The sequence below is a fragment of the Prunus mume genome, linkage group LG1 (assembly GCF_029339155.1).
Source record: "Prunus mume cultivar Tortuosa linkage group LG1, ASM2933915v1, whole genome shotgun sequence".
Taxonomy (NCBI): domain Eukaryota; kingdom Viridiplantae; phylum Streptophyta; class Magnoliopsida; order Rosales; family Rosaceae; genus Prunus; species Prunus mume.
In genome coordinates this window covers 338,421-361,695 of record NC_142698.1, presented here as the reverse complement: position 1 = coordinate 361,695, position 23,275 = coordinate 338,421, and the positions used below count along the sequence as shown (strand labels likewise).

General features: G+C 39.3%; 1 protein-coding gene and 1 pseudogene across 1 annotated transcript; one reads left to right on the top strand and one right to left on the bottom strand.

Annotated features, from left to right (window-relative positions):
* LOC148920593 (uncharacterized) lies at window positions 1–5,074 on the top strand. Its single transcript, XM_089055729.1, has 5 exons — window positions 1–560; window positions 837–980; window positions 1,492–1,689; window positions 3,495–4,081; window positions 4,158–5,074. Exons 1-5 carry the CDS (start codon window positions 23–25, stop codon window positions 4,809–4,811), a joined length of 2,121 nt encoding a protein of 706 aa, XP_088911855.1. The 5' UTR covers window positions 1–22; the 3' UTR covers window positions 4,812–5,074.
* A 4,460-nt stretch (window positions 5,075–9,534) lies between these two features.
* On the bottom strand, window positions 9,535–21,590 carry LOC103336343 (tubby-like F-box protein 8; annotated as a pseudogene).
* Window positions 21,591–23,275: the final 1,685 nt, after the last annotated feature.

Here is a 23,275-nt window from a genome sequence, read left to right as displayed (position 1 = left end):
TAGAAAATTTATATAGCTAGAGATGACAAGAGCAGAGGAGCTGAGTGTGGCGAAAAAAAAGCCATATGAATGTGCCATGGACGGCAAGTGGATTGACCTAGAAATCTTCTACAACGATAATCCGACGGAAATATTTTCCCAAATGACAATGAACAAAGACACTGCACTTCACATCGTAGCCTCCTGCGGCGGCAGCAGCGGCCTGCTTAAGGAGTTGATTGAGCTGATAAATGACAAAGCACATTGGATGTTAAGACATGCTTTGAAGATAGAGAACAACGATGGCAACACCCCTCTTCATGAGGCTGCTGCATCTGGAAATCTATACGCAGCAAAGCTCTTGGTGGACGAGGATAAGAGACTTTCCGGTCAGTCTTCTTTTGGCAGTCTAGTAGAGATTCGGAACCAGTTAGGAGAGAGCCCACTCTACAGGGCTGCTGCTTTCGGTCACACAAACTTGGTCAAATATTTTCGGTCCGAAGTCCACGATATAGAGCAGCACTTCAAAAGAAAGGATGGATTATCCATTCTTCATACCGCAGTCATTGCCCAAAATTTTGGTCTCTCTCTCTCTCTCTCTCTCTCTCTCTCTCTCTCTCCAATATTTGACAGTTGCATTATTGGTTTGCATTTAACTTGTATGAAATATGTACTCTTAATTATCACATGGTTGCGCTAGCTGTGAATTAAGATTAATTCTTTTCATGTGTGGTTGGTGGGGATCCCTCAATAAAAGGGAATATATTATATTATATTATATTATATTATATATATATATATAATGTTGCCAAATAAACATTAGTCTAACACAATAACATGGTTTTCCTTCAATGCAGAGACTGCTCTTTGGTTACAAAAAAAGTATCCCCATCTTGCGAATAGAAAGGAAAGCAATGGACTCACAAGTCTTCAATTGCTAGCCCAAATGCCAAATGCCTTCCAAGTTCCCAAAAGCATATGGAGGACTCTCATTTATAAATGTACCATCTACTCTACTGCTTATACACTACTACTAAAATTAGATATAAATTTAAAAATTCAATTTAGGAACAACGCATGTATTATTGATGAGTCAGCCTATTTTTGTAGTCAGATAGTTTGACTTTTCTCAATGCCCATTATTTTACCCTAATAACAAAAAGGGGAAGCAACCCATTAAATTCCTAAATTTTTGCTTAGATAGATAATATTCTTTTATTATCTCTTTCTTCTTCTTTTTTCTCTTTTTTTTTTTAAACTTACCTGCTGGGTTTTGTTTTTTGGTTTTTCTTAGTTTATTTTAGCCGGACAACAGTTCAAACAAGTAAAGCTATAGATGGTAAATTTTCTGTTTCTTCAAAGGATAACCGGACTACAGCCATTGGTATTACTGATCTCGCAAGCCAAGCTTGTGGAGCAAGAAGGAATAGTGCCCCCTTTATTTATGCTAGCCTTAACTTCTGATGATGATAATGCTGATCTTTAATTGTGCTCCCCTTTTCATACATTCAGATTCAGGCCTTTTTGATGATGATAACATTGATCGGGACCCACCAAATCAAAACCATGACTCGGGGAGGAGATCCAATCAGTCACCAAATCAAAACAATGACTTGGAGAGCGGATCCAATCAGCCACCAAATCAAAACTATGACTTGGACAGAAGATCCAATCAGCCTCGCCAATCTAGTTCTTCAAAGAAGATTATGAGTAATTAATTCAAACTTTCGAAGTGGGAAATATATATGTATGTGTGTGTTTGTGTGTGTCTATACATATAGGGAGTATTTTTCCTTATCATTTTAATTCAAGGTATACCCTCACTATCATTTTAAAATCTTAACACATGTCCATGTCTAAGCCATAGTTAATAATTTACTATTAAATTTTTAAAACTCACCCCACCCTCAGGCGCCCTATTCTCTACAGCCCACCACCCACGCAACACATAATAGTACCCTTTAGTTGAAATTAGTTAGTTACATTTGAGACTCCTGAAAATAAGATTTAAATAAAAGCAAGTTTCAGGAAAATCCCAGCCTCCAATGAGAATTGATAGAGGGAGGCTATGGTTTCAAGATGCCCTGCGGTGGTAAGAAAAGAGTTTACAAATTCCAAGCCCTTCAACGACTCAAATCTAAATGAGATTTCATATCTGAAGCCGGAAAGGCTATGAACGGAGACGAACGTGAAGTCACAACATCCGACGACAACTTTAGGATTAGGGTTACTGGGGACGGAGAGATCATAGATAACTTGTTGCAGAACAACCATGATGGCAGAGAAAACACCGGGCATGGTGGCTGGGGTGGCTGAGGGGGTATAGCTATAGGGTGACCGGGACTGGGTTGGGCTTTTTCTTTCCTTTTTTTTTTGAACAAAAACTGGGTTGGGTTAGGGGTCAGGAAGGGGGAGAAAGTGAGAGTTTTTATTACACATGGTTTACATATGGACAGATGTCAAATTTTTTAAATGGTGGTGAGGGTACACATTGAGTTAAAGTGGTGAGCAAAAATATTCGCTATATATAGAATGTCATCCTTCCATAAACCCTAAAATCTTAAAAACAACTGATTTATTAAAAAAGAAAAGGAAATATTTTTCCATAACATAAAATGTTGGTAAGTTGGTACAAATTAATACAGATAACCATACAAGGATATTATAAATAAGGAAGCCATTATTAGGCAATTTATCATGGCTGACTTTTGTGGCGGCCTTTGTTGGTAAGCTATTCTTAGATAAGAAACTTTTTCGTTAAACTTGCCGTGAGGTTAGATTTTAGTTTTGCTCCTTTTGATATATATCTATATATATTATAGATATATAGTCTAATATAGTAAATTATGATCATATACATACTGTAATATACCTACGAATATGCTTATAAGTTAGTATCGATATACCTACCAAACGTATATGTTTAGAATGTAATAATAATGTAACTGCAAATATAAAGAGTTAGATAATTAAAAATAAAATTAAAAACCAATCTAACAGGTGATAATCTAATTTAGTACAATTACTTACTTAAGGACCTTGTTTAATAACCATTTCAATTTTATTTTTTAGTTTTATTTTTTGTGCTAGAGTATAAAGGAAAATGAGAGTGAGGATGAGATTGAGAGAGAGGATCGATGTAAGAGAGAGTAACAAAAGTGAAAACAAAAACTTGAAAGTAAACAATTTCAAATAGATTCCAGTTTTTAGTTTTTGTTTTCACTTTTGTTACTCCTCCCTCTCATCCTCCTCTCTCATCATCTCTTTCAATTTCATTTCCACTCTCATTCTCACTTTTTTTTTATATTAAATCATTCCCACTTTTATTGTCCCTCTTTCTCCTCCATACTCTATCACAAAAAATAAAAACTAAAAACTAAAATTGAAATAGTTATCAAACGGATCCTAAGATTCTATTTTCACGCATGTGGATGCGTGCTTACAACTTTACTTTTTAACTTCTCCATCAATATCTCTCATGAATATTAATATGGATGCACATATATAATGATCAGAGCTACTACTAGGATGGCGACCAATCCGTAAGATGATCGAGGAAATGCAAAATCAAGTATTAGTATCGAAACTGACTGATTTGCTGGTCCAGAAGGAGTATTCAATGGAGGGGGAGGACAGTGATACAAACATAGGGATTACATTTTGTCCGTTGTATTCAAACATACAGGTGGAAGAAGATTCTGATAATTGTGGTTGTGACGACAGAGGAGTGTTTACCCGTTTTAGGCCCAAACAAGGGGAAACCAGTAAATCTACTTACAAGTATAACCCATTGCTTACAGCAACATGTACCGGAATATTACAAATTGTGAAAAAGATTATCGACTTTCAGCCTCAAGTGATTGAGACGCGTGATATTGAAACTGAAGAAAACATTTTGCATATGGCCATTAAGCATCGCCAGTTGGCCATCTTCAACTTTGTAAAAAAGAAGAAAACAATAACGTCAAGGTTGGCTTACAGGATTGATAGTGATGGGAACAGCATATTGCACCACGCTGCAGATATGAAGTTTTACACTGTAGACACTCAACGCGTAAGTGGTCCTGCATTTGAATTGCAAGAAGAATTGTATTGGATGACGGTGAGTGAGTTTTATAAAATTATTCTTTACTCTATCAAAATGGTTCATCCTCAAAAAAATTTCTATTTTTGGCCAGCGCGTGGAAAAGATTTTGCCACGTCATTACGCCGTGCACCAGAACAATCAGGGCCTGACAGCGCAGAAGCTCTTCGAGAATGAGCATGCAAAGCTTCTTAATTTGGCAAAATCATGGATAAAAGAGACAGCTCAGTCGTGCTCGACCGTGGCAGCTTTGGTGGCCACCGTAGCCTATGCAGCTGCCTTTACGGCTCCCGGGGGTAATGATGACGACGGGGTTCCTGTTCTCAGGCATTCTCCTTTCTTTGTCACATTCACCGTTTCGGACACTATCTCGCTCATCTTCTCATTGACTTCTTTGTGCACGTTTCTCTCTATCTTAACATCCCCGTTTGAGTACAAAAACTTTCACCATTCTCTTCCCTTCAGGCTGCATTTAGGATTCGCCCTTCTCTTCTTATCGTTGGTAGCCACCATGCTCACCTTCACTGCTACTGTTGTGCTCTTGATTCATCATGAAAAGATGTGGACAACGTCCCTCATTTATGTGGTTGCCCTTCTTCCTGTCTCTGTGATTGGGCTCTCTCAGTTTCCTTTGTATGACGGATTTCGCAAAAGTTTGAAATACATTTCAAAGAAAATGAAGCTGACTGTATCTTTTACTATTTTTTTAATTCATGAAGTGTTCGTAAATTTGAAATTCTGTATTTAAAAATTTGTAACTTAGAAATTCTGTATTCGATGTTTGCTAGGGTAAGGTCTGTTATTGAGTGATATGATTTGTGAGCTCCATGCTGTTGCTATAGCTCAAAAGGTCAGAATAAGAGTGTGCTGCTATAGCTCTTAGTTAGGGTTCCCTCTTCTTCTTCCTTTGTGTGTGACAGTGTGAGTGTTTTTTGTTTTCCTCCTTTTATGTATGTTTCAGAAGAAGTTAACATCTTCGAAATAAACTAGTGTGTATCATGCTTTTTATGAGATTTTTCCTTCATTTGTAATGATCTGGGTTTAAAAATATTGTCTTTCTTTTTTTATGGTTCATCACTCATTTAATGAACTAAAGTAGAGGATGATGTTTTGGACCAGCTCCCTTTTCAATTAGCTTCAAATTAAACTTTAGATATGATTTCCATTAATTTGACCAATATGATTATTTCGAATAACATTTACTAGCCACTTGGCACATGCTATGCATGTGCCAATTGGTTTTCTTTTTTCTTTTTTCTTTTATTTTTAGAATTAAGAATGGGTAATTATGTTCCATAAAAGTATCTGATTTTGTTTTTATTTTTATTTTTTTAATATAAAAAATGTGAATTTACCATATTATCCTCATTTAATTAATAATTTCAATTCTTAATGTCTGAATTAACCAAGGGCATTTTCTGGTATTTTGAATGTTTCACCATTATCTGCCTTTTGCTTTATATATGTATAGATTAAACCCTTTAATACCGAATAATTAACTTACATAATGCATAGGCCCTACCTTTTTTCTTTTTTTCTTTTTTTCTTTTTTTTTTTCCATTTAGCACCAATAACCTTCATTGTAATAAGACACGTTATGTGCATAGCATAGGAGAAAAGAGCTTTATCTTCTCATAAAATCAAAACACTGATTTCCAGTCTTCACAACCTTCTCCATTCTCTCTATGGCCATCGATGTAATGAATATAATTGTCAAGTTCCTCAGTAAGGGGCTTGTAGCTCAAGTGGTTAAGAGCAATTACCCCTACACTCAAAGTCATGTGTTCAAATCTCCCCTCCCCAATATCACTTGTATCATAAAAAATAAATTAAAACTAGTCAAGTCCGCTACAATGCGGATGCTGTTTTATTTTTTATTTTTTGTCAGATGATTATGGTTGGGGCTCACCATTAATAAAGAAATCTGAAGCAGAATGTGTTTATTTATTTTTTTTACTTATGGAAATTCAAGCTCTACATATAGCTTCATCTTCCCGGTGCTTCCAATTGGAACCTCTTTGGGATGGTTTTGGAGCCATATTCAAAGGAAATGAAAAAGAGAATGAAAATTAAAATAAATTTGAAGAAACTTTGACAGTGATGAAAAGAAAGAATGACAGGACCCGCCTGAATTTCCCGAAACCGGGCGGACCCATCTTGGTGCCGACATCACACTGATGCGGGCCCATTTACTAAAAGTCAAGACATCCTACCAAAATTTTGCGAGTCTCACGTAAAATGCCCAAACCAACATAAAAAACCTGCAATAATTTACATCAATAAACAACCCAAGATGCTTTTACAAACTACAATCCAACACAAAATGGCCTCCGGCCTCAAGTAAAAGCCTAACATGGGCAATAACAGAGCGTCTACAGAATTTGTTTACAACAAACAGGGGAGTAGAAAGAATTTATCTGAGACCTAACAGCGGCGACAAGTTCGGGCTCGTGACTTGCTCAAACGCCTTCAAAGCAATTCATGTCTGGGGCGCAAAACAGAAAGATGTGAGTGGACAGAAATAAAGTTTCACTTTAAATCAACATAGTAACCCCACCATGTAAAAATAATGCTCTAGCATGCAGTTTCACCATTCAGAAACCAAAACTCAAACACAAAAATCCCAAAGTCCAAAACATCTCCACATCTCGAGCTCACAACTCATTTCCCAAAATATATGCAACTCTCAACAACCCGTACATACCCATATATAAATATACATATATATATAGCTAGGACTCTAATATAATATATACTCCTCTCCATACTAATGTACCGGGGAGACAATCCAACTGGGGGATTGTTGGTACGCAGGATTTCCGAACACTAACCCGCGTCCGGGATGAGTAGTCCAGCAGGGGCGGAACTCCATAGCTCACACGCCGCAGCCAACGACACGTGTAGCTCACAAATCTCATAACAAGTCCTACGCGCAGAGCAGTATCATCACCCCACGGCACGCCAACGCGTGTGTGATGATACTCAAGCAATATACATACTCTCCCCATACGCCGGCCGCCAACGACACGTATGGAAAGTGTCTCACACACCGGCACTGCCAACGCCATCTGTGAGACCCGTAATCTCATGGCCTTCCCACCCCACCGGCACTGCCAACGACGTGTGTGGGAAGCCTAGTAACTAGGGAATGGTACTCACCTACCATACTCATACATCTCACAACCATCCATCAAACTCCTATCTTTCCACAATCTCACCACAACAACCTCTCATACTCTATACATAGACACTATAGATAGCCATCCCAAAATCCATATCAACATAATCATCGTACTCAAATATATATGTCTATACTCAAAATATATAGCCAAGATATATAAACATATTCAAATCCATCAGCCAAAGGCTTATTAAATCAAAGTCACCATCATTTAAAGTATATGCACAAAACTTTCATAAATAAAAACCATGCATATGCTTAAAACAAAGTCCACTCACAAGTAATCCCAAGCTGCCCGGCCCCGTGAGGGTCCCGCCTGCTGCGAGTGATCAACCGAAGTACCTATTCCAAGATACAAATCCTTGATTAACATCACGTACTTCCAAAACGGAAATTCACGAAAGGAAATACTTAAATCCCCAAGTTCCCGGTGCGCTCACGTCCAAAGGAACATCCTAAGGTCCGATTACAGATTGGAATTCGCTTCCCAATCGCACGGTGATCGCGATTTCCCTAAACTTCACATTATTGAATCGGAACATCCGGGGCTCCAATTCACGATCCGCGAATTCCTACAGGTTTGTAAGAGTACCTAGATCAACATACTCCAATTTGGAAACGATCCAACGGTCAGAACTTATCGAACCCGGATAACGCTCAATATGCGAAATCCGTTCGATAGTCAAACGATATCCAAATTGAGATCCGCGAAATCCTACGCACTCGTGACAACCTAAAGATCTCAACAGGACGAAAAACAACTTCACCCACCTTGCCCACGCGCCGCCACACGCGCCGGCAGCGCGGGTGTGTAGAGAGATTTCCGGCGACGGAAAATCTCCAAACCAACGTTCACCCTTCCAATCCTAGATACTACTCGAAGAATGGAGCAACTTCTTCAACTACGGCAACGTCCAATTCGGACGGCAAGTGGCCGGAATTTCAAATTGAAATCCGGCCAAAACCTAGGTTTCCAATTCGAGAATTAACCTGCAAATCTATCAAAACCTATCCCACAGCCAGCTAGAACACATAAAAGGATGAGAAACCTCACCTTACCCGTCGGAAATGGTGGTGGAGGAGAGAGATCGAGCGCTGAAAGTTCCAGGTCCCGCCACGTTTCGCATTTTTGTGAGTCCCAAGGTTTCGGTGTCTTTGGCCGGGAAGAGAGAGGGAGAGGCTGCGTTCGAACGGACCGGTCTCGTCGGACGGGGTGGTCGGAGGTGGCGGTGTGTGGTGGTTTCTGTCGATGAGCAGTGACGGGAAAGAGGAAAATCGCAAGGAGAAGAAGAAGACGCGGGAGGAAGAGAGAGAAAGTGAGGGGTAAATGTGAAAATCTGATTTTACCCCAAACTTACTTGAAATAATTACAGTTACGCCACCGAACAAGTTTTGATCGCCAAAACTTCGTTAAATCTCCGATTCAAGCCTACCGCCTTTGTCTACGGTTTCGTCTCAGTACCACCTACGCAGCCACACCACTCACGGTCCCAAAATCTTCCCGGATAAGAAAGTGACCAAAATCACCCTTAACCCAGGAGTAATTTAATATTTTCCCTTAATTAAATTAAATTAGGAAAATAAACGGAGTCGGGGTGTTACAAAGAAATAGATTTTGTGTGGATTAATTCACAAATGGTTGGTATTTCATATTTATAGAGTTCGGGGTGAAATTTGGGATTGAATATGGTTAAGATTTTTTTTTTTTTTTTTTTTTTAACCGTTGGATCTAAATTTGGATCAATTCTTTGTACCATTAAAACCAACACAATTAAATATATGTCGTTCGTTTGATTTGAAAAAAAAAATAAGGGATTTGAAGTTAACCGTTGGATCTCAATGGTTACTTTATCTTCACCGCACGCGCTCTGTGCGGATAGGAAGCAATGCGCCCAGATCCTTAGGTTCCAAAAGCCAACAAACAAACAAAAAATTGTTCTTCTGCCTTTTGCTTCGTGGGTCCCAACTTTTTTAGCCCATCTGGAATATCTCATCTCATACCCAATCCTAGCTTGATTGATGCTACCAAGTCTAGACTGTTATTTTCAAAGCATATAATAAAACAATAGTCTTAACAAAAGATAGAGAATTGGGAAAATAGAAAGAAAAAGAAAAACAATTGAAAAAAAAAACAGAGGAAGAGAGGCCTCGTCCGATGTGCACTTTTCTTGTTCCGCACCAGATCTGGCATAAGTTGTATGATGACATCATACAACAATCAGAATCTATATGAAAGGCCTAGAAAGAATTACCAACTACACTTTCTATTTCTTGCCACAATTTCTCTCCTCTATTCACATTCTAATTTGGTGTCAAAGCTGCTCAAGCAGGATGGCAAAGGCCTGAAATGCGACAAAGGATACCGGAAATCCACGGTAAACATATCCTTGCCAACTTTACCAAACCAAGTATGATCTTGTCATGGTCGATTGGGTTGGCTGCGTGGTTGCGAGGGTGTCGGTGCACCAAAGAATCGATCGTAGCTGCTATCAATCGAAAGTTCTTGTGAGAGGCAATCATACCCTTCCACGGAGTTAAGGCACCAACACTGCAATCGCTTCATGCCATCTCGGTGCCTTGTTCAAAGAATCAATGGTCTCTCTTTTCCTATCTTCACCATGGGACCCGACTATAACGGAGAATCGAGCACTTTGCTAAACTCATTTGAATTATCAATTGATTTTGAGAAGGATATGCTCGGAATGAGTCCTCAAGGGAGCGCCGAGAAGCTCGGGATGGCAGGACAATGCCACCGGGCTCAAGGGATGCGGCAGGATTGAGTGCATGTTGCAGTGCATCTGCGTGGCCCCTAGTGCCAAGTGCATTTAACTCATATGTCAATTTGAACCATGTTGTAGCTGCGGTAGGAACCTTGGGAGAGACCTTTTTAGAGTAAAACCGACGGCTTTAGCCAGGTGGGTAAAGCTGAGCGCTGTTGTAGGGAGGTGGGTATCATAAATAATGAATTTGGTGCCTAGAAAATTAGACCTGAAAATGATGCACGTTAAACCAAACCAGATAGAAACTGCTTCAGGTCCATCAATAACAAAAATGAAGGGAAAGTAATATCCTAATACAATTATCAGAGAAATGCTAGCAACCTTCTCTCTAACCTTCTCCTTTGGATCTTCTCCTTTCACTACTACGTTTCACTATTAGCGCGACGAAGAACAACTCGTCGCGCAAACAATCCGGCGCGACGAAAAAATATTCGTCGCGCAATCCATCAAAATTTGCGCCACCAAACTTTTTGTCGCGCAAAATGTATATGCGCGACAAAAAATTTTCGCGCAAAGAGAGTTAAAAAGCGGGAATTTTTTAGCACGAAACATTTGCGCGACGAAATATATCGCCGCAAATTGTAACATTGCGCGACGAAGAAATTATCCGTCGCGCAAAAAGGAACGATCCCTCATTTAGCGCGACGAAAGACGGTCGTCGCGTAAAGAGAACAAGAGATATTTTATTTTTGGCGCCAAAAATGACCTGTGGGATATTTTCTTGGCGCGACGTAATTACATTTCGTCGCGTAAAGTTCAACGTTACGCGACGAATATCTTGTTTTGCGCGACGGAATTTTGTTTTTGCGCGACGAAATTTTGCGCGACGGAAAACTCCGTCGCGCAAAAGTTAGATGTCGGCGGTGTTTGCGCGACGAATGATTTGGTTTTTTGACGGAGTTTGCGCGACGAATAAGTATGTTCGTCGCGCAAAGTCTCTCTTCTTCATATTAGAATTCTGCCATTGCAGAGGCAGAATGCAAAACAAAGCATTCTGCCTCTGCCTTTCTCTCAACCTCTCTGCCACTGGGATTTCAATACATTGATTGGGTAAGTATTTTTCGTCATTAGTTTAAAAGTATTAATTTAAGTTCGTACTAAGGTTTTTTAATTTGTTTTCGTTAGGGATATTTGTAATTAGCGATTGGTGGAGAAACGATTGAGAAGGTATTTTATTTTTTTATATATGTTTAAAATGTTCTTGTGAAGTTATATTTATATTATGTTGTGCGTAACGTAGTACAATCTGTTGTGATGTACGAAGTTAATTGAAATTAACTTCGTGCTTTTATTTTTATGTTTAGTAACACTTAGTTTCCCGTTCGAGATTAGTTGGATTTCGTGCATGGATGCGTAATGCATGACTGCGGTCCAATTAATTCTTGAATTGTCCCATTATTTGGACAGTTTGGTAATGCATAGTGTTGTCACGTAATCTATGGCTACAGGATTAGGTTTCGATTGTGGATATTTCGTTGTCATCTCGGTACGTTCTTCGGGTGATACATAGGTATTTATACCTATGGACACCTCAAGAATCAGAGCGAGATGTCAAATTCATCCACGTCGAAATCTAATCTCATGTAGTCGTAGGTTACGTGGCAGGAGTATGCATTCCCGAATGGGATAGGACCCTTACCGGAGGCATAAGGTGACATTATAACTTCGTATGAAGTTGTTGTGATTGTTGTGTTGTGATTCTGGTTTCGGAATTATGGATGAAGGTGGATACAAAACCCGAACAGATGCGCAGACGAATACTTGGATGGAATCGAGGATTTTATTGAGTTTGCACGTAGACACAACCCGGGTGCAACTAGAATCCGTTGTCCTTGTAGGAGGTGCAACAACACGTTATGGGAGACAATTGAAAATGTTGGATTTCATTTAGTAAGGAATGGAATGATTGAGACATATAGCATTTGGAACCTTCACGGGGAACAATTAGAGCATGCTTCGTCTTCAAATGCCACAAGAGTGGACAATGTTCAACCTATTGTGGATGCTAATGATCAAGTCATGGATATTATACAGGATGTTTTTCCATTTGCATCGACCAACATGAATCAAGAAGAGCAAGATGATGTGCCTACACCAATAGACAGTGCGGAGTTTGAACAATATGAGAAATTGTTAAAAAATGCCAACCAAGAGTTATACCCGGGGTGCGAGAGCTTTTCCGTTCTCACGGCCATTGTGGAGCTAATGCACGGAAAAATAAAGTATCGTATGTCACACCTGTGTTTCGATTACTTTTTGGGGGTTTTCAAGAGAATGCTTCCGACGGACAATTGTTTGCCGAAAGACCATAAACAGGCGCAGAAGGTGTTGAATGGTCTTGGATTGGGTTATGAAAAAATCCATGCTTGCAAAAACAATTGCATGTTATTCTACAAAGAGCATGAATCGTTGGATACATGTCCTATATGCAATGAGTCGAGGTTCAAGATGACATCTCAGAATAGGACGACTAAGATCCCACAAAAAGTCATGCGTTATTTGCCCCTGAAACCTAGGTTGCAGCGATTGTATATGTCGACGCATACTGCCACAGACATGAGATGGCATCAGGAAAAACGGGTAGACGATGATGTGATGCGGCATCCTGCAGATGGGGAGGCATGGAAAGAGTTCGATCGAACGTTCCCCGAGTTTGCTGCTGATCCCCGAAATGTTAGATTGGGACTTGCCACTGACGGATTCAATCCGTATGGGGTTCTAAACCAACACCACAGCACTTGGCCGATTTTCGTATTCCCATATAATTTGCCGCCTTGGAAATGCATGAAAAAAGAATACATGATGATGACTGTTTTGATAATCGAGAATCCAGGAGGTCAATCGATGTTTACTTAAGGCCGCCGGTTGATGAGTGAAGGAGTTGTGGACAAACGGTGTTCGCACGCACGATAAATCAATCGGGAAGATGTTCACTTTGCGGGCAGCAGCTTATGTGGATGTGAATGATTTCCCAGCATATGCAATGGTTTCTGGGTGGAGCACAAAAGGTTATATGGCATGTCCTGTATGCAAGGAAAATATAACTTCTGGTTGGCATGCTGGAAAAGTTTGTTACCTTGGTCATCGGAGATGGTTGCCATGGGACCATGAGTGGAGGGAAAAAGATAAAGAGTTCGACGGGAACACTGAGCGTCGCCTTAGACCCAGAATGGTCCGGTGATGAGATATTGGACCAGCTTAACTTGGATTTTGCTCCCTTCGGGAAAACAGTTAGTCGTATCAGACCTTCTACACATATGAACTGGACGCACAAGCCTATGTTTTTTGAGCTCCCATATTGGTCGAAACTAAAATTGAGGCACAATCTAGATGTGATGCATGTTGAGAAAAATGTATTCGACACATTGGTGGGCACGATTCTAGATATCGAGGGGAAGACAAAGGACACGATCAAAGCTCGTCTTGATTTGGAAAGAATGGGCATACGAAGGGGTTTATGGATGAATAGGGACAATGATAAAGCTAGAAGGGATCTTGCATTCTTTTCTATGAAACCGAATGACAAGAAAGAGTTTCTAAAGTTTGTATCACAGAAAGTTTCCCGATGGGTATGCTTCTAATATCGCACGTTGTGTGAATGTTGACGGGTAAATTTACTGGACTTAAAAGCCATGACTGCCATGTGTTTATGCAACGCCTACTTCCTGTTGGTATTCGACACCTATTGCCGGAAGATGTAGTGAAGCCAATCATTTTGTTGTCCAGATTTTTTTCCCAACTGACGGCGAAAACTTTGCGAAAAACGGACATGTTTCAGTTGCGCCATGACATTGTCCAAGTCCTATGCAAGTTTGAGATGATATTTCCTCCAGCTTTCTTCACAAGTATGATGCACGTGATGGTTCACTTGCCAGAAGAGGCATTACTTGCTGGTCCTGTCAACTATCGCTAGATGTATCCAATAGAAAGGTATATAATCCTTATCATTTGTGTATGCATCATTATCACATGCTTGCTAATTTCCATCATATCGTTTTATTTTGGCAGGCTTCTCGGAGAGCTGAAAAAAAGTGTACGCAATGGGCCCGAAGGATCAATCGTAGAGGCTTGGGTTCAATATGAGTCGCTTACTTTCTGCGGAATGTATTTAAAAGATGTGGAGACGGTTTTCAATCGTCCTCAGCGCAATCATGATGGAGGTATGAGAAATGAAAAACTTTCTGTTTTTGCCCAAAGCGCACGACCCTTCGGAGATCCTGGACGCGGAGAGTCGTTTTCTAGAAATGACATGGAGGTAGCGCATTGGTTCGTACTGAACAATTGTGATGAGATCATGGGATACTTATATGAGCATGAAGAGATGATGAAGCGAGAACATCCATCACATTTGGTTGCCCAGAAACACCGTGAATTGTTTCCACAATGGTTTTTGGATTCTGTAAGTTATCAGTGTTTGTTATTTGAGAAATATAAATGTTTTTATAAATTTTGTCAGACTAACATATGAATGGTTTTGTATAATATTAGGTGAATAAGTTGAAATCATCGAATTCCCCAACTTACAATGATGAGTTATATAACTTGGCGTTCGGCCCGATTCGCGCTGAATTGTTCTCGGGTTGTAATGTCAACGGTGTCAAATTTTTGGCCGAAGCACGAGATGACAAGTTGTGTACGCAAAACAGCGGTGTCCATGTCCTAGGTGGAGGCGAAAGTACGGACATTGATTTCTATGGCAAACTCACAACTGTCGTGCAATTGCTTTACAAAGATCGATACCAAGTGATCATGTTTAAGTGTCGATGGTTTGACACCAACCCAAATAGGCCGGGATGTGTTAAAATCGATCATGGCTTACTATCTGTGAACATGAATAGAACTTGGTATGATGACGACCCTTATATTTTGGCAAACATGGCAACACAAATTGTGTATCTAGATGACCCTAAAGCCGGAAGCGGTTGGAACGTTGTTCAAAAGATGGATCACAGGAACGTGTATGCTATACCGAACTAGACCTAATCGACAACAACGTCAACAATGTAGCTGACCAACGTTTAGAATCTTCAATGGAAAATGATGCGGAGACACTTCGAGATACTAATGTTATACAAGAGCCATTTCAAATACAAGGATTGTCTTCAATCGAAATACCGATTCAGTCAATTACAATTGACCTCGGTGATCTTCCGCGATATGATGTTGCAGGTTTGCCCGAGCAACGACGATGATGTAGTTATAGAGGAGGCGGAGGAAGAGGAGGAGGAAGAGGATTGGGAGACCGAAAGTGATGATAGCAACGATAACGAAAGTTATTATAGTTCAGATGATGAATGATTAATTTTTTTTGTAATTTTATTATGTTAGTGGACATATTTTGTGTAATGCAAATGTTTTCATATATGTACTTGTTATATCCAAACATTATATATGATACCAAGTGAAACATTATTAAAATAATTGTAGTTATAAACCATTCGTAAATAAATATAGCCAACTAATTTGTATCATAAAGTTTAAATTTATTTTCACAAAAAACTTTCGCAAAATGAAAACCATATAACCGAAAAAATGAATACAAAGAACATAAGATTATCAACAATCCTTCCATTCTCAAATCGAAAGAAAATAGAATAAATCATACTTTCATACAATTAATTAAATGTAATGACGAATACTTCAGATTAATAATATGTGAATGCAAATAATCTTGCGCGACGAAGGCATAATTGTCGCGCAATTTTTGCGCGACGGATAACGTACACGTCGCGCATGCTCTATCATTTGCGCGACAAATAATATCGTCGCGCAAGTACGTTTAGCGCGACGAAGAAAGGAAGTCGTCGCGCAAACATATACATATATATATATTTCTGAAATATACACACGTATATAGTTGAAATTGACGATCGAAGTAGTTCACTGTATTCACATAGGGTTAAACAGTATAGCTGTAAAAAATCATCAAAATCAGAGTCAAAATAACCGTTGAATCATGACTTTTCGCTTATAACCGTTGAAACGTTTTGTCCCGTTACTTGAGCTCTGAATGTTTTTTTTTTCTCATTTTTGACGTATAAGATCTCGAAGTATAAACAAACATATTTGACGGCTAGATTACTGAAACTAGTTTCCTAGAATACGTATTCGATAAAAACACAATATTCATAAAAACTGAATAATTTCTTTATACATTCCTTCAATCTAACATAAGATTATGTGATGTCTTGTACTGTAAATATCTGAAATTGAAGATCGAATTACATCTCTGTATTCATATAGGGTCAAGAACCGTAGCTGTAAAAAATTTCAAGATCGGAGTTAAAATCACCGTTGAATCGGGACAATTTGTTTAGAACCGTCGAAACGTTTTGTCCCGTTACTCAATCTCTGAATGTTCATTCATTATGATTTTTGACGTATAAGATCTTGAACTATGAAAAAAGAAGATTGGCGGTTGGATCATTGAAACTAGTTCAGAATTCGGGTTTAGGGCTTAGGTACAGGTTTTAGGGTTTAGGGTACTAGGGTATGGTTTTGCGCGACGAATATGTGCCCATTCGCCGCAAAATCAATAAAAAATTTCCCTCCTCCTCGCCCAACACTTAGAGAAGGGTTTAGTTAGCTTGCTCGACGAACACGTGCCCGCTCGCGCAAAATCAATAAATAAAAATTCCTCCTCCCTCAACAACACTTAGGAATTTTTTATAAAGTTATGCTTGATTTAATAGGTGCCCATTCGCGCAAGCTAAAAAATTCCCTCCCCCGCTCCAACACTTAGCGAAATTTTTTGTAAAAGCCAGTTTGCGCGATTTAATAGGCACTCATTCGTCGCAAGCTAAAAAAATTCTCCTCCCCGCTCCAACACTTAGCGAAATTTTTTGACAAAAGCGGTTTGCGCGACGATTTAATAGGTGCCCATTAAATCGCGCAAGCTAAAAAAATTCCTCCTCCCGCTCCAACACTTGGTGAATTTTTTTAAAAGCGGTTTGCGCGATTTAATAGGTGCCCATTCGTCGCGCAAACTTTTGTGGCAATAACAGCAACCATGCGCGCGAATACACATTCGTCGCGCAATCACATTGCAATGATTTTTCCCGCAAAATCAAATCCCAAAATTTTGGGCGGTCGACAAATATGCGCGACGACACTATTTGTTTCGTCGCGCAAGGTATATCTGTTCACAACTTTGCGCGACGAAACCAAGTTTTTAAGTCGCGCAAATGTCCAATTTTTATAATGTTGCGCGACGAAAAGTTTACTTTTGCATCGCGCAAAGGTTATTTTAGTGAACTTTGCGCGACGGATATCTTCATTCGTCGCGCAAAGTCGAATAAGTTTTCTGAAAATCGCGATCTTCTCCTTCTTCCCCAATTTCTCAAACCGAGCCCTAAACCTCCATTTCTCTCCGCCGTGACCTCAGCCCTTACTCCGCCCCAAATCAGACCCTGCCGCCTCCACCGTCGAACCTAGGAGCTTCTCCGTCGTCGCCGTCCATCCCGCAGCCGTGAATTGCTCCGTTTAGAGTTTAGGCCGAATCTTCGCCGCCGTTGTTCTCTCTCCTCCGGCCACCAAATCCGGCAATTGAGGTATGCTTTCTGGCCTATTTTTCATGCTCTAGCTGATGGTTGTGTAGGATTGGATTGATTGTGTGCATAGGGTAGTCAATTTGAAACCCTAGGTTTCGGCCGGTTTTGAAATTGAAATTCCGGCCACTTCCGTCCGTTTTTCGGGGTAGGTCCGAGAACAAAAGTGCCTCCAAGTGATGTTTTAAACCTAGGGTAGGAACCTTGCCCCTTAATTTGTAGGATTTCCGGGGATTGTTATCGCTTAGGGCACCCACGCCGCCGTGGTGGCGCGTGGGGTAATCTGTGGCATAGGGCATTTTGTCCCAGTGCAAACATTTCGTTGTCACGAGCGCGTAGGTGTGCTCGGATTGGAATTTGGTTATCGTTTGAGTGTCGAACGGTTCGAACCTATTGTGCGATTTTAGGGTTTGATATGTTCGGACCGTTGGATCGAGCTGAAACTCACGTATGTGGTACCATGTATTTATAGGATCGTTTAGGAATCGACGGATCGTGGATCGGAAGTCCCGGATACTCCGAAATCGCAAACCCTAGGTCAAACTATGATTTTAATTAGTTAGTTCAATTTTTTACTGACATTGTATGTGCTACATTGGATTAATGAAATTGTGCAGATGTCAGACTTGATTAGACGTCGTAGGGCGGTGACGGCTACACCGAAGTTCGAGCCCCGGCCACCGGTATCACCGCCATCCGCCCAAAGATCGATAGAGCAGACCACGTGCTAGCTGGTCTGGGGATCCCAGGCGGCTGCCTCATCATCTTCTTCGGTGCAGCCTCTTAGCGCTAGGTGGCGACACCGCCCGCTACCACCACCGACACCACATCTATCGATCAGATCGGTGCCTCGGGGCACCTACAGGTAATACCCTTCCCCTTTCATTTTTTTAACATTTTTTTAATTGAGAATTTTATGGTTCAATTTGATTGTATATGTAACAATATTGTCATATCCCTTTGCAGCCAAGAGGAACACCCGAGGGCCGTGTCGGCAGCTGAAGACGGCGAAGGTCACCCGGGTGACCAACAGTCGTATCAAGCATCGGATATGACGAGCGCCATCGGGCTGCACCGACGGCGGACTTGCATAGCTCCTTGGCCCACGACATTGGGCACGTCGTTCGGACCCATTGCCCGATGCAATGGAAGTCTTGGAAGGTCATACCTGACGAGATCAAGATGCAAGTTCGCGGCCAGTTGTCGGTATTTTTCCTATCTTTTAATTATTTTTCTTTCAAACTTTATATATTTCTATTACTTAATGTATGTAATCAATTTATTGCAGACGAACTACGACTTAGAGGACATCAACGAGGAGACTTTGGCGTACATCAACAGACTCTTCGGTGAGAGGTACAAGCGTGGAAGAGCGACTTGCACCACCATTTCCAGGCGTTTGATGATCCGCAAGTCGCTCTTCGGAGGGTTGCCCGAATGAGCTTGAGGGGCGGGAGGATAGTTGGGCGTGGCTCTGCGCTCATTTTCAGGCGCCCGATTATGTGGTATTTTTTTAATAATATTTGTTTAATGTTTATTTTATTTTTTATATCTCATTATTATTTAATTTCTTTATAGTTCAATGATTACGTTTTATTTTTTGTATAACAGAATAAAGCCCAAGTGAATAAGGGCAATAGGAAGAAGAAGACTCTTCTTCACCATTCCGGCTCCAGGCCCTTCTCATATAGGATGGATGCACGGCGTCGGGTAAAAATAATATAATTTATATTTAATTTTTAATACGTCATTATTATTAATTTCTTTTGTTCATACTAATATTTTTCTTCTCTTGTTCAATTAAGGGGGGGTCGAAATTCCCAGAGATCGACGTCTTTGGTGACGCTTTATGTTCGACCTGGGAATGAGTTGGCCGAGTCCTTCATGTAAGTATTATGTATTTTTAATTCTTATGTTACACTTTCAATTTATATGCATTTTTTAATTTATATTTTATGTAATGTTAAACAGACGACGATGGTGGAGAGGAGCTTGGTTCTTCAAGAGTCCGCCTCCCAACTTCCTCCCGAGACTCCGATCGAGTCTGTGGATCCTCCGCATGATGCTGGATTTCAGATTTTGACGCAGACGTTGGATCGGACTCTCGGGAGGAGGCTGGGAACGTATTAGGGGATGGGGAATGCCCGACAGAGGGAACCTCGACCGCGGTCATCGTCGCGAGCAAGCGATCAGTGGCTGTTTTGACATCGCGGGTTGCCGAGCTTGAGGGTCGATGTCGGTGATTCTGCAGTCCCTCGCGCGGTCCGGCATTCCAATCCCGAATTTTGGTGCGTCGACCTCCGAGCCTGTCCACCCCGAGCATCCCCAGACACCACGGCCCCTGCAGACACCCATACCTCCGAGCCGCATGTGGCAGACGACCATGTAGATTTCGGAACATTATTTGATTAGTTTTTTATTTTTATAATTACTTTTACAATTTGTATACATTTATTTTATTTTATATAATAGATGTTTTCTTTACGATTAATTTTTTTTATTGTAATTTCATTTTAATTAAAAAAAAACCAAATTTATTTTTTTACAAAATTAAAAATCAAATAATAATAAATTTTTTTTAATAATATATATTGCTTTTGCGCGACGAAACGTAAATCGTCGCGCAAAAACATTTAAATAACAAATCGACAAATATATTTTAATCTTGCGCGACGAGTAGTTTCGTTGCGCAAGATGTGTATGCGCGACGAATAAGATGTCGCGCGCAAGGTTCATGTAGCTCGCGCGACGGACAATTCCGTCGCGCAGTTTTTTTGCGACGACCTCTGTTTCGTCGCTCAAATATTTGTGCGACGGATAATGAGGTCGTCCCCAAATGTTTTTTGAAACGAAGGTGTTATACGTAGCGCACACTGCGCGACGATATCATTTGTTCGTCGCGCAAATCCTTTCTTCACGAACTTTGCGCGACGGACTATGCGCGACGAAACTTCTGTCGCGCATAATGATGTGCGACTAAAATCATTTTTGCGCGACGAATATCCTTTCGTCGCACAAAGACTAAAATGTAGTAGTGTTTTTTGCTTGACATGTGTCATTTTCCTTACACTTAAAACAATGTCATTAATATATTATACAAGCTAACTTTTGCTTTCCAAGTTAACCTTTATTAAATGTATTCAATTTATCCAAAAAAAATTCACAACTTTCTTACCATCTTACTAATTTTTTTCTAACGTCAATTATTTTTTTTTAAAAAAAATATCTGCTTTTAAGAGGAAATGTCCCTTTCTTTTTTTCTTTTTTTAACAAAAATGGTTTAGATAGGAAAAAAAAAAGTCCTTTGTGTTTTAAAAAAAAGTGGACATTTCCTCTTTTTTTGAAAAAAGCAGACATTTTATTTAAAAAAATAATTGATGCTTAAAAAAAAATAATAATATGGTAAGAAAGTTGTGAAATTTTTTTAGATAAATTGAATACATTAAATAAGGGTAAATTTGGAAAGAAAAAGTTAACTTGTATAATATATTAGTGACATGGTTTTAAGTGTAAGGAGAATGACACATGTCAAGCAAAAAAGGGAGAATATCCAAAAGAGAAGGTTAAAGAAAAAGTTGCTAGCATTCCCCCCAATTAGTATTACTATTGCATGTCCGCAAATTGATTTGTTTAGCTGCATTTCCAATACCATGAACTGCTAAAAGGTCAACAAACTTCACTACTAATTAAGAATTAATAAATAAAACATGCCAACACATACATAAAGTCAGTATTTCATACATGTTCAAATTAAGGATATAGCAATGGAAGTTCCAATGCAGCGAAAGCAACTGAAATAGAGAGATAACACATAAAAATACAATACTAATAACCCACAATATCACCAATATCCTTGGATTTTTTTTCAAGAAGAGAAGGGAATTGATGTGTAAAAAAACAATTAATATGCATCTTAAAATTCTTTAAAATAATATCATTTGCAAAAGAAATACTTCTTGTAGGAGTGCTTACTGCAAAACCAAGGCTAAGAATGTAAAGTCACCATAACGAATCCCCATTACCCCATATTATTAGCCATGGCCAATGGACAGCAGATGCCAATGGCCAATATAAGATAATCTTATATTCTTCATGTCATGATGAGATCTGGTTTTTAAATTCATCAAAACGCTCCCTTGTGGAGGTAAAATTGGCCCAAAACAAATTCCCAAAGCTAAGATCAATGTTGGATTGGTTGGGGGGTTATACTTGTTCAATGGAGTTAAATTTCCGATATGTTTTAGTCGATACCCATTGGAACAAGTTTCTTGTAGAACTTTACCACATCCGAGCGCCGGAACATGGTGACCAATGGTAAAGAAGTTGACCTATGAAAATGAGCAAAAACAGATTTTATATTCAAAAATGCACTTTTATGTCCCATATATTCAGTAATGCACTTTTATATTGAAAAGTCTTATTTGCTATTCGAATCATTTTTTCTCTAACAGACTCTTCAATTCAATTAATGCAATATTATGGAAGAAAAAAAATGAAAACATGTGGATATGTCTATGTTTTTTTTTTTTTTTGTGAAAAGAAAAAAATGCATGCTTTTAACATTTTCAAGGTAGGTTTTGTTTTTCCAAAGTAAAAATAAATGTTTGAAGAGCCAAAGTCAACTTACCAGTCCTGAAGATAGAGAAAGAGGTTGCAGCTTTGATGACTAAGGTTGAAGAGGTTGTTGGAGAGAGTTTTTCTGATGTGGCTCACCTATTTTAGAATTCAAAAGTTGTTGAAGAGACTGTTGGAGATACTCTTATGTTTTAGGGGCATAATTCTTTAAGGTGACAAATTGAAACTGATGTATATGTTCATGTGACATGTCTACAAAAATCCCTAAAACAAAATGTAAACATCAATAAATCAAAAAAGGCATATGTAATCTTATGTGGCGCAAAAGTAAAAAAAAGTGGGATCAACAACAACTTTTGCATGAATTGCACCCAACACCTCTCATTAGAATTGCACTTATGCCAAATTTTCTATAATAAGAATAACCTATACCTTCACACAAGTCTAAATGTGTATAAATATAAAAGGAATGGAAGCATATCACAAAAACAAGATGCGCAGACTGACGCTGGGTATTGAAGCACAAGGTAGGGGTAGATTAGTGGTTCATGCATGGAAAAGTATCAGATATCGAAAATAATAGACGAAAATTTTGAAGAAAAAAATTTCACGGTAAACAAACAGGAAAAGTACAACTATTTTTCTGGCATGGGTTCAACAATTGGATCTAAACTTGCTGGGTCATCTCTTCTACTGTTTTTCTTGGTGATTTTCTTTTCTTTTTCCAAACAAAATAAGCAATTAAGAAAAAGATGATGTGGCAGATGACAGGGTTGCCATGAGAGATGACATAACTTGTGTGCAATATATATTGGTATTAAGAAATTGGTGTCCGTAGCATTATTGTTCTGTAATAGAGAAGCTCCCTTCTATCTATATTTATACCTAAGTCGTACCATAACGTGAAACCTATGTTATTGGCTGATCCATATAACAAGTTTAATTTATTTGATGCTTCTTTTAACTTGTTATTCCACTTTCGCTTTATTACTTTTGCTTATACTTAAGTCGTACCAAAACGTGAAACCTGTGTTACTTGATTACTTAATTTTATTTTTTTATTTTTTCCAGAACGATGGAAGTTACTTTGTTACTTGATTAAGCAAGGTATGTGATGCTCAAGAAAAGA